General features: G+C 43.6%; 1 protein-coding gene across 5 annotated transcripts in view; it reads left to right on the top strand.

Moving 5' to 3' along the window:
• The window catches only part of ush2a (Usher syndrome 2A (autosomal recessive, mild)), a 223245-nt gene that overhangs the window by 76458 nt on the left and 127839 nt on the right, over window positions 1-18948 (top strand). For all 5 annotated transcript variants that reach the window (XM_082534720.1, XM_082534721.1, XM_082534722.1 and 2 more), the window contains 2 exons: window positions 7283-7389; window positions 8730-8853. In XM_082534720.1, the coding sequence (XP_082390846.1) occupies window positions 7283-7389; window positions 8730-8853 (231 nt within the window). The remainder of the gene's footprint in view (window positions 1-7282; window positions 7390-8729; window positions 8854-18948) is intronic.

The following is an 18948-nucleotide window of genomic DNA, read 5'->3' on the forward strand; positions in this document are numbered from 1 at the left end:
GGCCATTAGAGCCAGCTACCATCTGCTGTAAGTGAACAGACAGCATCTGTGAATCCACCGGAGTTACACCGAAGCACATGACTAAACATTAGCGCGCACACTGAGACAGACGTAACGACTCAAGGAAAGAGGTCTCCTGTCCACCTGTGTTGATGCATTTGCAATTGTTTCAGTGTGTGTGTATCTTCCCACAAAGTTATTGATCACAAAGTAAAGTGAGTGGCTAATCAGGGTCTGATGGTGATGTTTTATGTATCCTACATCCATAAAGTCTTGTTCTACAAGACATGCACACAGAGACACATACACACGTGCACTCACACTGTAACACCACTCAACAGAACAGGAACTTTATTGATTTACGCATAATTGGCCTGAGGCCCTTCTTGAGAAGAGAAATATGCATGGCAAGGGATCGCCATGTCAATAAGTGGTGTGCTTATGTGCGTGGTGTAACTGTATGCTAAGAGCCTGTTAAGACATGTCAGTTGCTGTAAAAACAGGAAACACACACACACACGCACACGCACAATTGCTCCTGGGAGCTGGCCCATGATTTAGCTGCTTCATTACCATGTCGGCAGCTAAAATTAACCTTTCTGGTGGACTGTTAACCTTGTGTGTGTATGTGTGGTGTGTTTTTCCGTATACTCATAATAAAGCAAGTGGGTTTTGTCCAACTTGATGTGTCATAATGTTAAGTTAATTTCACTAAATGAACAAGCAGATACAATAAATGAATACATGACATGCAGAAAATATACAACCAGATTGTACAATCAGCCTGGTCAGTAAGAAAGAAACTGTCTTTCATGATTCAAACATGAACACACACTCAAACTCTATCAACAACGATAACACTATCCTATAGTTCTGTCACATTTGAAATGTTTTTCTCTAATATGGACATCTGTGTCCAGGTTTTATTGTGTTTTAGACTTGTGTCGAAATACAACCCGGTCATTGCTGGGAACTAATATTAATTTATGCTAGTAGATATTATCCCCAGTAACGCAATAACTGATTAAGTGATCAAAGAACATAAGCTGCTGGATGACATTTGACATGTTGGTGCACAAATAGAGAGAGCATGTTAACTGGCTGCTACCTCTAACCTGCCTGTTAAACATGCATTTCAAGAAGAAGAAACGTGGGTCATATATAAGGAGGAAGGTGCATTCAGGTAAATTATGTCTACATTATCTGGGGGAAATGTAGCTAGGCAGCATCAGATGTTAGTCTGTATGATGGCTCTAGGTATCAAGAAGAGGAAGCGAGTGAAGGCAGAGGAAGAATGTCGTTCAGAGTTTGGCGAGTAGTTGATACAGGCTCTGTGTGGTAAGGAAGAGTCACCAGATGACAAAGAAAGCATAGTCAGGGGTGCACATAAGTGGTTCGCAGGTGCACATGTGCTGTCAAAATAAAAGACGCGCACCAGATAAGAAGTTGCAACGCGCGTTTGCGTACATAAGATTTTCTGGAGAAGGACAGACATTTGTTTAGAACTCTTAAAGATGTCGAAGAAGCAAGCTCCTTTAAGCAATTACTTTGGTGTTCCTCCACCTCCAAAGAAATGTCAGAAGGAGTCCGAACCGCAAAGGAAGCACGTATTCTCGGAAAAGTGGTTGCAGGAGGTGAGCTGGCTTCAAACAAATGCCAGCTCACCTCCTGCAACCACTTTTCCGAGAATACACATTCTGTCAAATGGACAGAAAGGAAACAGAAGACAATGAGATTTGGCAGTGGAATGAGGAAGTACAAGAACTTATTCAAATGAAGAGGTTAGCAAATAAACAGTGGGATAGTCAAGGGGATGAAGAAAGTAGCAGGAGGTGACAAAGGCTTACAGTGGGTTGTATGTGAAGCTGGACACTGAAAGAAAAACAAGAGAAGAGGAAATGGAAACGTCTAAGAGGGAGGGCAGTGGACTTTTTAACTAGATTTTTGAATACTGTGTGAATTTTGACGGGATAGCAGCAAGGGTAAAGGGTTTATAAGTTGTGAGACCTGTTATAATGTGTAGTTTGGAGATAGTGACACAAAAAAAGACAAGAAGCCAAACTGGAGGTGGCAAAGTTGAAGATGCAAAAATTTTCATTGGGAGTGAACAAAACGGACAAGGCTAGAAATGAGTATAGACAATGTAGGAGAAGCAAGGTTGAGATGGTTTGGACATGTATAAGATGGCGCCGGTGAGGTCGGCTGCCGTCACGACTGCTCCGACCACTTTTTCTTTGTCTTTGTTTTTTAAGTTAGTTTTCAGCGTTTCTAAATCGGCAAAATCATCACCATTGGGTACATTAGGTATGACAGTGACACTCTTGTTTCTATTGGTATACAATGTACTCACAATTCGAAGTTTTTAACTCCGGATCCGAGCTGGCCGAGTGAGATCTCGAGGGAGAACAAAGGGAAGCGGCGGCGGCCTAGAGGGAAGCGAGCCGGCGTCAGGAACAGGCTGAGAGCTCGTGCACACCGCACACCTCTGCCTAGCATCCTGCTCGCCAACGTCCAGTCACTGGAGAACAAGCTTGACGACCTCAGGGCCAGGATAAAGTTCCAGAGAGACATTCGGGACTGCAATCTCCTCTGCTTCACCGAGACATGGCTGAACCCAGCGGTGCCGGACCACGCCATCCAGCCGGCCGAGTTCTTCTCGGTTCACCGCATGGACAGGACACGGGACTCGGGGAAGTCAAGGGGAGGCGGCGTGTGTTTAATGGTGAACAACAACTGGTGCAACAGTGCGAACTTGGTTCCTCTCACAAGCTCCTGCACACCAAATCTGGAACTACTGTCCATCATGTGTTGTCCTTTTTATCTACCTCGGGAATTTACATCGGTCATTGTAAGTGCCGTTTATATTCCACCACAAGCGGACACGGTCACCGCCTTATGCGAGCTGCATGAGGCACTCACACAGCACCAGACACAACACCGGGACGCTGCGCTTATTGTGACGGGGGACTTTAATAGCGCCAACCTCAAACGCGCAGCGCCGAACTTTTATCAACACATCACCTGCCCCACCAGGGGTGAAAGGACACTGGACCACTGCTACACTACGGTCAAGGACGGCTACAAGGCACAATCCCGCCCCCCGTTTGGCAAATCTGATCACGCCGCCATCTTCCTCATGCCAAAATACAAACAAAGGCTAAAACAGGAAGTTCCGGTTCAGAGGAAGGTCGCGCGCTGGACGGATCAATCGGTGGCCGCGTTACAGGACGCACTCGATGACGCAGACTGGGGCATGTTCAGAAACAGCTCCGACGATGACGTCAACGTGTTTACGGAAGCGGTTGTGGGATTCATCGGGAAACTAGCGGATGATACCGTGGAGACAAAGACTATCACAACGTTTCCCAACCAGAAGCCGTGGGTGGATAAAACCATCCGCAACGCTCTGAGATCCCGCACCGCTGCCTACAACACGGGACTCATGACGGGGGACATGGACCCGTACAAAGCCGCGTCATATAACGCGCGGAGGGCGGTGAAAGAGGCGAAGCAGCGCTACGGGAGGAAACTAGAGTCACAACTCCAACAGAGTGACTCTAGGAGCCTGTGGCGGGGACTAAGGACAATAACGGACTATAAAGCACCAACAACCGGTATGACGAACGCGGCCGTGACTCTGGCAGACGAGCTGAACACTTTCTATGCTCGCTTCGAGGCTGCAGCTAAGGTCTCCAACAATGCTAGTGTTAGCGGCACTAACGGCTGCAGACAGGAAGATACTGCCAGCACCGGAAACGTGCTCGTCATCTCCGAGCATGAAGTAAGGAGAGCCTTCAAGAGAGTGAACACCAGGAAAGCAGCAGGACCAGACGGCATCCCAGGTCGTATCCTAAGAGACTGCGCATACCAGCTAGCTCCTGTGTTCACTGAGATATTCAACATCTCTCTATCTCAGTCGGTGATCCCCACATGCTTCAAAGAGTCCATCATTGTTCCTGTCCCGAAGAAACCCCACCCTGCTTCTCTCAATGACTATCGCCCTGTAGCCCTCACCTCAGTAGTGATGAAGTGCTTTGAACGCCTGGTCAGAGACTTCATTCTTCACTACCAGACACACTGGACCCACTACAGTTCGCTTACCGTCCAAATCGTTCCACAGACGATGCCATCTCTCATCTCCTCCACACATCACTCACTCACTTGGACACTAGAAGGGGGAATTATGTTAAAATGCTCTTCATAGACTACAGCTCTGCATTTAACACCATAATTCCCTCCACACTCACCACCAAGCTGGAGCATCTGGGACTCAGCTCATCTATGTGTCAGTGGATCTCCAACTTCCTAACTGGCAGACCACAGGCAGTAAGGATGGGCGGACATGTCTCAGCCTCCACCACTCTCAGCACTGGAGCCCCCCAGGGGTGTGTTCTGAGCCCCCTGCTGTACTCTTTGTACACATATGACTGTGTGGCCACTACCAGCTCCACCACCATCATCAAGTTTGCTGACGACACCGTCGTGGTGGGCCTGATCTCTGATAACAACGAGACGGCCTACCTGAAGGAGATTAGGAATCTGGAGAACTGGTGCCAGAGGAACAACCTCCTTCTAAACGTCAGTAAGACAAAGGAGCTGATAGTGGACTTCAGCACTAAGCAGGAGAGGAACTACCAGACCCCCGTCATCAACGAGTGCCCAGTGGAGAGAGTGGACAGCTTCAAATACCTCGGAGTTCACATCACGCAGGACCTGTCATGGTCCTGTCACATCAACACCGTGGTGAAAAAGGCCCGACAGCGTCTCTACCACCTCAGACGCTTGAGAGACTTCCAACTGCCCTCCAAGGTGCTCAGGAACTTTTACTCGTGCACCATAGAGAGCATCCTGGCGGGAAACATCTTAACCTGGTTCGGGAACAGCACCATGCAGGACAGACGAGCTCTACAGAGGGTTGTGCGGTCAGCTGAGCGCACCATCCGCTCCGAGCTCCCTGACCTGCACTCAATCTACAGCAGGCGGTGCTGGACCAAGGCCAGGAAGATCGTGAAGGACCTCAGCCATCCCAACAACAGACTGTTCTCTCTGTTGAGGTCAGGAAAGCGATTCCGCTCCCTGAAGACCAACACAGAGAGACTGAGGAGGAGCTTCTTCCCGCAGGCGATACGGTCTCTCAATCACACCACCACACAGTACTGACCCACACATATGGTTCTTACACACACACTGGACTTTCTGGACTTTGGTTTTGCACACCACTGGTCACTATATTCTTCATTTCCGGTTAATACTTGTACAGCTGCTGTTATTGTGTATATATTTATTTATATTTAGATTTCTTCATACATTCTTATATAGTTCTATATTGTGTATTGTGTATTTTGTTGTACAGTTATTTTATTTTCAACTTTAATTTATATATTTATCTTTATCTTATTCTTCCCAGTTAAATTTACCCTTCATTCTAATTTGTGTTGTACAGTTATTTCATTTTTAACCTTAATTTATATTTTATTCCTTCCTAGTTAAATTTACCCTTTTTAATTTTTCATATTTATTTCCTTTCTTATTCATAGCCTTTTCCTTTTTTGTTTTCTTTAGGTCACGAGCAGTTGTCCAAGCATTTCACTACATATCGTACTGTGTATGACTGTGTACGTGACAAATAAAAATTTTAATTTGAATTTGAATTTATAGAGAAGGGTTAATGGGTATAAAGGTGACTTAAGTGGCTTTGAACATTGCATGGTTTTTGATGTCAGAAGGGCTTTTCTGAGTACTGCTAATTTACTGTGATTTTTATGCAAAATAACTTCTTGGATTCACAGAGAATGGTCAGAAAGAGAGAGAATATCCAGTGAGTGGCAGTCCTCTGGGTGAAAATGCCTTGATGATTCCAGAGGATCATTAAACTTACTTTCATATTGATGTTGTGCTGTTTTGCTGCTAATGTACAAATCTTTTTATTAACATAAAGTTGGTCCTCCTTAGTTGGAGGTGGGCTAAAAAATTGACAGTTGCCACTTTTTGATAAGATATAAGACAGACCAACAATTCACACTTAGAATAATAAGCATGCCTTTTGATTGTGGCAGGAATTACCAGAGCCACAGGAAGAACATGGAAGCTCTGCGCAGAAAGGCAGGCAGATTCAAACCCCTGCATCACTATTCTACCCACTCATATCAAGAAGGAAAATTTATTTACCAACATGGCATACATAAAAAAATGTATTAATTAATTAATAGTACACCACAGTGTAAAGCAAGGGCCATGTTGTATATGTGTGTGCCACTGACAGTGTTCTAAATGTCACACTAGCTCAATATCAATAGACTGGTAAGCTATCGATTGGCAGTAATTTATGGTTTGATGTGCCAAGATGAGGCGCCAAACAAGCTGTCCACTTTGCTTTTAAGGGCTCTGTTAGAAGTCACACTAAAGATAATCCGCATGGTTGTCACTGAAAGCTAATTTACTCCTACCACGAACCATTTAGACAATTACTGAAACACACCCACACATCTAAAGAGAAACACTACAATGAAAGGACACTTAATGCACACACACACACACACACACACACACCTTTCCCATCTCTACACCGGTCTATCACTTGCTATGCTTTTCCTCCATTCCTATAAATCTGTCCTCCCTATATCAGCTAGTCTCTGGTAGATTTATTTATGTTATGTATTAAAACTGCTTCTCCAGTACCTTACAGTATGTTTCAAAGAGACATTTAATTTAACACCTTGAGTGAGCGAAGGAAATTAAATTGATCTTCTATTAAATGAAAATGGGACTTTTGTGTAGCCTGAAAGAAATAAGCTTCTACTGAAGGAAAGCCCAATCACACAAGATGTATTTATTCTTAATGTGTATGAATGTTTTTTACATAGACATTTTTTTGCAGAGAAACAATGTATTACAACACCACAGCTCTGTAGTAAAAGAGCACTGATACTGAACTGGCCTGCCTTCAGTCTAAACCTGCCACCCGTTGAGAACATTTAGTTTAATTTGCAAATAAAAAACTTGACAGAAGATGCCCTGAACATGACTGTTGAGCAACTGAAATTCTATATCAAGCAAGAGTGGGAAACCATTTCGCTTTCAAAACCACACCAATTGTCTTCTTCATTATTAAACACTTGGAAAATGTTCAAAGAAGAGGTCCTACCAAATAAAAAATAAGCACACACCTTTTTCAAATTTTTTTGAAAAGTTTCATCATTTACAATACAATGGCTTCATATTTCATTGATTTAACATTCACTTTCTGTTCATCCTTTCCGTTTCTTTACTTTCTGCTTCTCAGCACCTTCAGGATTGTCTTCACCTCGATTATATCCAGAAAATGAAACTACCATTCAGATAGAGTGGGACCCCCCTGCCCAACTTAATGGACCATACCCTCTATATCAGGTAAGAGCACTGCCCTACACTCAATTCAATTCAATTTTATTTATACAACGCAAAAATCACAACAACAGTAGTGTCAAGGTTCTTTATATTGTATAGTAAAGACCCCACAATAATACAAAGAAAACAGAGAAAATCCCAACAATCATATGACCCCCTATAAGCAAGCACTTTGGCGACAGTGGGAAGGAAAAACTCCCTTTTAACAAGAAGACACCTCTGGCAGAACCAGGCTCAGGGAGGGGCGGCCATCTGCCACGACCGGTTGGGGGTGATTGGATAAAGACAGGACAAAAAATATGCTGTCGAAGAGAGACAGAGATTAACAATAACTAATAATTAAATGCAGAGAGGTTTATAAACACACTCAAGAAGAAGAAGGACTCAGTGCATCATGGGAATCCCACAGCAACCTAGACACATGATCCAACCCTAACTACATGCTTTATCAAAAAGGAAAGTTTTAAGCCTAATCTTAAAAATAGAGAGGGTTTCAGTCTCTCGAATCCAAACTGGAAGCTGGTTCCACAGAAAGGGGACCTAAAGCCTGAAGGCTCTCACTCCTATTCTACTTTTACATACTCCAGGAACCACAAGTACGCCTGCAGGTTATATGATACTATGAGGTCATCAAGGGTGTCTGTCTTTGTTTGCAGCTAAACAGAAATTCACAGTAATAAATAACTGTTTTCATCTATTGCCTTGCCTAGACCCATGCTAGCCACAAGCATGACTGTAGATATGGCCTAAATTAAGTTGAAAAGTTGGCACTCATGTGTGTGGTTCCCAGGGGCTAAAGCTAATGCTACCAGCATGTCAGTGTTTTAAAGTCTAAATCATTCCATACTTGAACAAAGTTAGCTAAGATTCTGTGTTTTCTCACTGGCACAGACTACATTACTTTCTTTTCATGCTGGAAGTGAGAAATAACCCCAGTGTGTGTCTTTGTTTGTCATCTCATCATTCACACTGTGTGTACGTAGAAATCATGAGAACTTCCTGCCTATGATTCCACTGTTTATTCTCTGCCACACAGGTTATGTCTAAAATAGAGGAATAATATTTCTGATACTGAGATTCATGGGAAGTAGTAAGAAAGAGGATCTGTGCCATGTTGAGAGAGTGCAAGCCCACATGGCCCTAAGTGTTTTAATGGATTTGATATACACATGGTCATCTAAAAACAAAAAAAATCTGCTCAGTTTATTATTTTTGGAAAATTTTAGTATGTGATTTTATACTAAACATAATTAACTACAATTTATGACTGCAGTTATAATTTGAGTACTACCACTATGCTAGATACCAGATATTTATACATTATCATATTTTGGTTTTTTGAGGTGGAAAGGTCAGATGTCTCTCTCTCTGACCCGCAAGATCCAGTTGTCAGAGGAACAAGATTTTCTGGAAACAGTTACTATCAGTTCCCCAGTGACATCCTTCCCAGCAACACCGATTTTACAGGTAAGAAATTATGTTTAGATGAGTGCAGGTGTCTGTCTATTAGTAAATAGACGGTATGTATATGTGCATTTCTGTGTACTGTGCATGGGAGTATGTGACAGGGTGTGTACATACGTCCCTGTGTTTTTTAGTGTACAGTGACTGCACTGTCTCTTCTTCTCAGTGTTCAAGTGACATTCCTTTAGAATGACTTCCCCAGTCATCTTAAAGGACAATTATCTTTCTGTTTACCAGCATCATTAGAGGGCTGAGCTGCACAGCCAAACATGTTCTGCTTCATCTGAGAACATCACCCAGTCTGACGCTCATAATTAATGACTGCTGATACTAATCAGTGGGATTTGAGCAAGCAAAGCTCTATGATGCCACTTGAGATTACTTCACTGTCCCACACAAACCTTTTGTCACCAGTAATGTATTTTGGTGTTAAGAGAATACCTTTCCAAGATATTTTAATACTGTGTCATAAAAAGTAAAGAAAAAAAAATCTGTGGCCAAGCAGTTTTTCCTAAATGTATGACATATTTCTGGCTTTGAGTAGATTAAAGTTTTCAAATGTGATTCCCTCTATAATCCAATTTTGCTTGATCTAAAATACCAAAGTACAGTATGTTTGCAGTCCATAAAGTAGGCATCCATGTACTCCACATCTTCCATGTTCATGTTCTGAATCTGAAGTTTTAATAGACTTTGTTATGGAGACATATCATATGAAACACTCAGAGAGCAGGCTGGTGTTGCTTTTGCCTTCACTTCAATACTAAATAAGTAGTAACTCAATCCTAGAAGTAAGCTTAATTATTGTGATTGATCAACAAATTCGGCAATCATTTAACATGAAATTCACATTTCCCACAACATTTAATTTCTTATAATGGTTGATTAGACTACTGTGAGAAGGATGTTCTGTTTAGGCTGTACACATTTGTAAAAATTCAAATATTATAAGCTATTTTAGTATATATATATATATTTTTTTGATTTTGTAATTGCTTGTTCTTTCCATGCATATACTAAAAGGATGAGTAGTCTCTAAATGTTATGACTAATGCCGGTGTTAACATAGATGTGGCTGAACACAGTGTAAGTAAAACAATATTTATTAAATATAATTTATAAAGCTCACAGTTCAGACAGGATATTTTAAGTATATCTCTGGTCTCCTTTTTGACTTCTGCTGCTTTAATTTACTTCCTTAACATGTCATTTTGTGTACTGTGTTTTATTTTTGCAAACAATTGGTTATTAATATTAATACTGCTTTATTTCATGTTTTTCATGAAAGGCAATTGAATTCTTAAAATACTGAGCGAGTGCGCGGTCAGAAAAACCCGACCAACCTGTCTCCTATATTGTTTTGTTGCTTCTTAATTTTACTTACTGAGTCGTGTATTTTTATCCCAAAGCAAGGAATTCAAATTTTTGCTCTCATCATTGCTTCTCCAGTACAAAGGTAAATAGATCTCTCTAAATGCTGCCAGCAAATAGATGATGACTTTTTGTTATTGAGGGGCACTTCTCATCTCCTCTGCTCTCCTCCTTCATAAAGGGTAATGGATCAGACAATCACTTTCAGACCGGATCTATTCTGGACCATCAATGTGTCGGCAGTCCTCAAACCATCGCCCTTTTACAACCATCAATACTAATAGCATCATCTACAGACAATTATTCCCATCGAAGCGCACGGAACAGCGAACAAATCAAAGCCAAATTAGATTATGAATGTAATGCAGTGTAATGCCCCCTCGAGAGTCAATTGATCAAAAAGGGGAGACTCGTCAATCGTTTTGTCTTGTAGAAACCTTGCAACTCAAGCAATGACAAATGTAACATTTTTCTATGTGCTGAATGTTTGCACAATATTTATCTGTTCAGGTGGACTGCGCCATACCCCACGACGCATGTCACAAAGATTTTATAAAGTGTTCCTTAGAATTGACGTCCTTTTACATCTAAAGGGAACTTTTTGTTTTGGCCTAGCAGCATTGATGCCTCAGAAGATCGTGATGTGCCTTCTATATGAAACAACAAATCATCATTTTTCTCTGTCAGCGTCATACATCATCTTAGGAATATTAATATTTATTGAGGTTCCTCAAGCTTTTATATCCTACATGCAAACTAAGGGCACATCATTGAGCAGGGTCAATATTCTACATGTTAAATCTTAGTTAAGGTTGAGGTTATCTAGCATGTATTTGCCCTTTCACCTGTTACCTTATGGCCACTTTATTAAAAAATATAAAGATATATTTTTGCCAAATAGGTTCTTTTCCATGTGCAATTACTGTGATAGGAGTGCATGTTTCCATAAATGAAGTCTGGTCGCGTGTGTTTAAAGATGCTTCTTAAAGCTTAATAAGAAGCATTAAGTCAATATTTTCCTCACTGAATCTTACTTTAGATAAAACAAGATTATAACTATATGCAGTCATGCTACAATATGAATAACCTCGTAAGTGCTTGTTTCAAGAAATCCATGTTACTTCATTCATCTTATTTATTATGTTTCTGTGTCTAGAACTCTCCTGACTTTCTGCTGTCCATGCTTATATTTGAATTAAGGACATTGGCTCTCAGTTAAGACAGGCATATGTTATTATTTATAAAATAATGTATTTAAATTGAAATGGGTCAAAATAGATTACACAGTCCTCTCTCCTCACTTTAGTAATTCTTCATTGGGCCTGAAATGGGCTGTTTGAAATGCAGATGACGTTCTGCTTATATTTTTGCTAATCCAGATGCATTTCTTTAACCCACATTAAATGAAGAGAGATGAAACATCACACAAATATGTTAGGGGAAAAAAAATTAAAAAATGAATGCAGGAACAAATAGACTTGGACAATATCCAGACACATCTTAAACAGCACATTGTTGCAATAGCTGCTACTGCAACAACTAAGCAGGAAAGAGGGAAATGTTAAATGATACAAATTATTTTTCCCTAATTAATATGATTGATTGCCAGGCACTGACGTTGAGAAGGAGAGGGGGAGAAATGTGTGAAGGGAAAGTTTGCACAGACATCATTAGTTTTTCCCCATTTAAAGATTAATCAGAAGAGGCTGGGCTCTTTAATTCTGTCATTTGTATATTTAATGGGCTGCTGCAGAATCTATGGGTGTAATTAGCTAGCTGCCGCGCTCTCATTAATACGCCAGGCTCTGATTAATGCCAGCAGAGAGCTAACATGACTGGAGTTATTCAGGTTATGTTGTGTAGATGATTACACACAACCTCCACTGTTTACTGAGACAGAGAGGAGAAACAATGCACATGAAAGAATACTACCTAATAAATAAAACTACTTAAAACTGTAAATGGCTCAACATAACTAAGTGTTAATGTTTCATATTGTGGAATATAACATGAATCTTCTCGTTTGATTAGGTAACGAGAGTACAACACAGTGCACTGTTTAGAATTAATAATTCATTTTGAAATGCTCCTTTAGTTTTAATTGATTTAAGAGTCGGTTTAAAAAACCGAACTATAACTTTTATTACTTAACATCAAGTTGATTGTGTAAATGTGGCTGGTTGTATGTGCTTATAGTTCACAAAATGTTTCTTGTTTCACTCGTGAAAAAACTGCTGTGTTTTTTGATCAAAGCAGCATTTTAGTTCTCGTATTCAGCATGTTGTAGAAAACGGTGAGGGAGCCTTTTGAGAGTGTGTTTCTTCCTTCGGGCAAACTTTATGACTGGCTCTTTACCTGGTCTTAGAGAAAAACCAAGTTGTCAGTGTGTTTGCACTCATTTTTGCATTGCAGAGTGGAATGAACATACTGTGTTTATGGTCCACTAGTAGGGTCCAACACCTTTCTCTGGTTTAATAAATTTGGATTTTTATGCTTCCAGTGAAAAGGAAATTTATAGTCAGAAACCCACTGAGCACACAGTGGGGAGAACCTTTCAAGTGCTGTTTTTTGCTTTGAGAAAAGACAACTAGAGAGGGGGTTCTTATCCCCCACTGCCCTCTCCGGAAAACAGTTTTGACAATAAATGCTTCATAACAAAGATCCCCTTTCTGTAGTACCTAAACTTCTAAACTTGAAATGTGTTATATAACAGGACTGGACCAAAACAATAAGTATTCACATAACGTAAAAACGTAAAAATAATTACTTTTCGGGGGAAAAAAGCACATTAGAAATATTAAGTAATTCATGTTGGAGTATATTAGTCGTCTTAACATTTCATTAACTGAAGTCGTTGCCTTAAAAATTTTGTGTATACTATTGTAAAACATAAACAGCAACAATTTTTCTGTGCATGTGTTTGACCGTGTGTGGCTTTATTATGCATTCTCTGTAAGTGCTTGCTGGGGTATTGTGTTTGTTCGATCGCACAGTGAAAGCGCTTGTGTGTATATGTGCCGCTTTGTCTATAAGTGTGTGTCTCTCTGTGTGTGTCATTGTGCTGTATGCGTAACAAAATCACCTGTCATGGTGTGTGCTCAGGTTTGTCTGTTGATGGCTCCAAAGTGGTTGTCAGTGTGAAGTAGCACAAGTCCTGTGGGGAAATCTGAAGGAAGTATTGCTGAGCATGAGCAGTGTCACAGATGCTTTACATTTGAGCATGCTTGGATAACACTTTGACTATCACAAAAATGCAGACTCACACAAAAACTGTGTACAAAATCTGTACATACCCTTAATTTTCCTTACACGTTTACTTCCATGTATGGCTTCAGGAATTTATTGACACACTATATGAATTATCAGATTTTTTTTATGTAATTTATCCATCCATCCATCCATCCTCATCCGCTTTGTCCGGGGCCGGGTCGCGGGGGCAGCAGCCTAAGCAAAGAGGCCCAGACCTCCCTCTCCCCAGCCACCTCCTCCAGCTTATCCGGGGGAATACCAAGGCGTTCCCAGGCCAGCCGAGAGATATAATCTCTCCAGCGTGTCCTGGGTCTGCCCCGGGGCCTCCTCCCGGTGGGACATGCCTGGAACACCTCACCCAGGAGGCGCCCAGGGGGCATCCTTGTCAGATGCCCGAACCACCTCAGCTGGCTCCTTTCGATGTGGAGCAGCAGCTGCTCTACTCTGAGCCCCTCCCGGATGGCCGAACTTCTCACCCTATCTCTAAGGGAGAGGCCAGCCACCCTTCGGAGGAAGCTCATTTCTGCCGCTTGTATCCGCGATCTCCTTCCTTTGGTCACTACCCACAGCTCGTGGCCATAGGTGAGGGTAGGGACGTAGATCGACCGGTAAATTGAGAGCTTCGCTTTTACACTCAGCTCCCTCTTCACCACGACGGACCGGTGCAGCGTCCGCATTACTGCAGCTGCAGCCCCAATCCGTCTGTCGATCTCCGGCTCCCTTCTCCCATCACTCGCGAACAAGACCCCGAGATACTTGAACTCCTCCACTTGGGGCAGGAACTCATCCCCGACCCGGAGTGGGCACTCCACCCTTTTCCGGCTGAGAACCATGGCCTCAGATTTGGAGGTGCTGATCCTCATTCCCGCTGCTTCACACTCAGCTGCGAACCGTTCCAGTGCGAGCTGGAGGCCCTCACCCGATGAAGCCAACAGAACCACATCATCCGCAAAAATCAGAGATGAGATTCTGAGGCCACCAAAGCGAAAGCCCTCCGCCACTTGGCTGCGCCTAGAAATCCTGTCCATAAAAATTATGAACAGAACCGGAGACAAAGGGCAGCCCTGGCGGAGCCCATCACCCACCGGGAACGAGTCCGACTTATTGCCGGCAATGCGAACCAAGCTCTTGCAACGGTTGTATAGGGATCGAATGGCCCGTAGCAATGGGCCAGACACCCCATATTCCCGCAACACCTCCCACAGGACACCCCGAGGGACACGGTCGAATGCCTTCTCCAAGTCCACAAAACACATGTAGACTGGTTGGGCAAACTCCCATGCACCCTCAAGTATCCTGGAGAGGATAAAGAGCTGGTCCAGTGTTCCGCGACCAGGACGAAAACCGCATTGTTCCTCCTGTATCCGAGGTTCGACTAACGGACGAACTCTCCTTTCCAGCACCCTGGCATAGACTTTCCCAGGGAGGCTGAGGAGTGTGATCCCCCTGTAGTTGGAACACACCCTCCGGTCCCCTTTCTTAAAGATGGGGACCACCACCCCGGTCTGCCAGTCCACAGGTACTGCCCCTGATCTCCACGCAACATTGCAGAGGCATGTCAACCAGGACAGCCCTACAACGTCCAGAGCCTTCAGGAACTCGGGGCGGACCTCATCAACACCAGGGGCTCTGCCACCAAGGAGTTGTTTAACTGCCTCAGTGACCTCGCCCCCGGAAATTGGCGGGTCATTCCCCTCATCCCCAGACTCTGCTTCCTCCTCGGAAGACGTGTCAGTGGGATTAAGGAGGTCCTCGAAGTATTCCTTCCACCGCCTGACAATTTTCTCAGTCGACGTCAGCAGCGCTCCGCCAGCACTATACACAGTGCAGGTAGAACACCACTTTCCCCTCCTGAGACGTCTGACGGTTTGCCAGAATCTCTTCGAGGCAGTCCGAAAGTCTTTTTCCATGGCCTCTCCGAACTCCTCCCACACCCGAGTTTTTGCTTCAGCCACTGCCCGAGCCGCATTCCGCTTGGCCTGTCGATACCTGTCGGCTGCCTCTGGAGTCCCACAGGCTAACCAAGCCCGATAGGACTCCTTCTTCAGCCTAGTGGCTCCCTTCACCTCTGGTGTCCACCATTTGGTTCGGGGATTACCACCACGGCAGGCACCAACCACCTTGCGGCCGCAGCTCAATGCAGCAGCTTCGGCAATGGAGACGCTGAACATGGTCCATTCGGACTCAATGTCCCCAGTCTCCCTCGGAATGCTGTTGAAGCTCTGCCGGAGGTGTGCGTTGAAGATCTCGCGGACTGGGGCCTCTGCTAGACGTTCCCAGCACACCCTCACTACGCGTTTAGGTGCACCAGGTCTGTCCAGCGTCTTCCCCCGCCACCTGATCCAACTCACCACCATGTGGTGATCAGTTGACAGCTCAGCCCCTCTCTTTACCCGAGTGTCCAGAACATATGGTCGCAGGTCTGCTGATACGATTACAAAATCGATCATCGACCTACGGCCTAGAGCGTCCTGGTGCCACGTGCACTTATGGACACTCTTATGTTCGAACAGGGTGTTCGTTATGGCCAAACTGTGATTAGCACAGAAGTCCAATAACAGAGCACCGCTCGGGTTCAGATCAGGGAGGCCGTTCCTCCCAATCACGCCCCTCCAGGTCTCGCTGTCGTTACCCACGTGAGCATTGAAGTCTCCCAGCAGGACAACAGAGTCTCCAGGTGGAGCACCCTTTATGTAATTTAAAAAAGAAAAAATTATTTCATTTATTTCATTTAACAGCCCCTAAATCAGAAGAATTACAGTTTCGCTACACTGATATCTTTCACTCTGTAGGATTTTCTGGCATTAGATCTGTGTTTTTTAACTGTGCTTTCACCAACACATAGTATGAAAGCATGTTTGGCCCTTGAGTCTGTCTCCTCTCCATAGGACTGGTGGAGAGTGGGTGTATATATGCAATAACTATGTACTATGTAAAACACACATTTATATTGTCTACATTTTTTTGTATATTGTCTACACTTTTGTATGCACAAAACTGCAGCATTAGAGAAGTTAAACAGGTACACAAGCAAGATGCAGGAAAAAGCATGATTGAAAAAAATGTGTGTGTGAGTGTGTGTGTGTTTTAGATGCAAGGTTAAAGAAAATACTGAGAGGGGGTAATATGTGTAGAAAAGGAGAAAGAAAAGGTAATAAAGAAGGAGAGAGGTTAAAAGCAGAAGAAGGAAAAAGGGTTTACGAGAGTAGGTTAAGGAGGGGTAATGTAATGGTCGTGAATGTAAATGACACATGCCTGCTTGATGTACAAAATGCCCGTCCACTGTGAAGAAGTTTTATTAATTTTCTTTGGATACTACTACAGTCTTTACTGGGTTTATGTCTGTGTAGAGTAATTCATGATTATCATCAAATTCTTAATCAATATGTGGATGGACCTCCACACACGGCGTTGCACGTTGAAGGCTGTTTATTTTCATTGTGTTCCACAATACGCTTTCTTTGGTAGAGCTTTCCAGCTGTGTCCTTCTACTCTGCACACACCGCTCTCTCGTCAGGTCCCAGTATCGTACTGAAATAGGGATTGCATGACCAGGCGATGAAGAATAGCTGTGTGGGTCACCCTCTCCTGACACCACACCCTGAACCAACTGCTACACCCCTCCCCTACAGCTGAGCCAGATACCACACCCCGCCACATACCCCCATCACCCACCTTAGGCCAGTAAGCCATCTGCACCTGGTCCATCAGGCGCTAGAAGGTGGCTGGGGCTACAAACAAGCTGAACGGAAGTGTGAGAAACTGGTAAAAACTGTATGAAATGGAGAAGGCTGTTTTTCCTTAAATACTCTAGACACTGGAATTTGCCAGTAGCCCTTGGTAAAATCCAGCGTCATGAAAAAGCAATTATTGTCTAACCAGTCCAGGCAGCTTATGAGAGATGAGATGGTCATCACAATGGAGGGAGGTGGGAATAGTGGAGTTTGGCACCTCCAGCCCCAACTCATCTCTCTCCTTTACCCTTTACCACTCACCAGAGAAGTGGTTTCAAGCTCTCTCTGTGCTTTGAGGAGGTTGAGGTGATATATTTGTGTGCCTCCTCCCCTGTTAGACCATACCACTTCATAGCCTACATCCCCCACCTGCCATGTGATCACAAAGCCTCCTTGCCATTTGCCAAGTAACTTTGAGCTAGTAGAGGGGAGTAATATAAGCACTTTGTCTCATAGTGAAAATTGTCTGACTCTAGTCTTATCCACCCGCTCCACCAGCCAGTCAGTCTGAGGGTGGTAGATGCTGGTCCAAACAGATTTAATGCCCAGTAATTCATACAGCTATTTAAGTGTGCGAGACATGAACGAAGTGCCTCTGTCAGTCAGTATCTCTTTTGGGATGCCAACTTGGGAGATGACCTGAAACAGCCAAATGAGGTCCATGCTAATGCACTCAAGGTGCAAAGGCACTTTTGGGAAGGCCAGCTGAGTGTGTTCCTCTTCTGTGTGAGCATCACGACTCACTCAATAAAGCCTATCTTTAATCAATATAAAATGTGGGTAGGCCGACGCCGTGTCAGGGTGCACCATGTGACCATCAGTTCTTATCACTTGGTCAAAGGCTGAGTGTACAGTAAGGTGCCATCACAAGGCTGCTCTAGTGAAAAATCTTCGGTGGAGTGAATCACTGAAGCCGGTGGGGCCTCATGAGGAGGCCCTGCCATCTCCTTCTCTCCAGAGTCAGAGTCACCGCTGAGTGCAGTGCAGACACTACACACCACAAAAGGTTGTGAACACATGCCCACACACTGCCCCAACAGGTTATTAAACCCCGGCCAATCTGTTCTCAAGTTGAGAGCGCCACCTGGGCTTTGCCAGACAGCAGCACCCACTCCTCCTCAGGTCAGTGGCATGCTTCTGCTGTATCCTGAAAGACATTTCCCTCTACATGGGGGAGTAGATGCGGGACAGAGGAACCAGCCCAACACATTTGTCTGGCGCTCAGACTGGTCATGTAGCTATTCCAACACCGCTGCTTGCTCCCAGTACATGGCCACCTGCTCCTATAGTTCATCTGTTTTTCAGATTCTACATGACATGATATTTTCATTTCTGATTTGAACCACTTTTGTATATTAAGTCAGATGCAGCTCACACAGTTTTCCAATGTGGCCTCAGTCCAAACAATCCAATTAGAAGGTAAATGTTTCCGACTGTCATCTGACCAAAGTGCTTTGCCACAAGTGGAGATGTGCTGGCAGATGTAGCACTTGACATTCTCAAATTTATTTCAGGAAAACTCCTCACGTTGTGATCCCAACACGCTCCAGCTCCACATCTGCATAAACCTCCATATCAACTAATGCATGAAACCCTACAGATTGACTTCAATGGCTCCTTCTATGGTTATTTCTACATAACAGCTAGTTCGGGCTACCTTTATTTTTGTTTTGTTTTTTTCTATAGTCATGTGTGGTATACTTGTGTTTTTAAGATATATAAAAACAACTCAAGTCTTTCTTTT

This window comes from Aulonocara stuartgranti, assembly GCF_965226115.1.
Source record: "Aulonocara stuartgranti genome assembly, chromosome: 1".
Lineage (NCBI taxonomy): Eukaryota > Metazoa > Chordata > Actinopteri > Cichliformes > Cichlidae > Aulonocara > Aulonocara stuartgranti.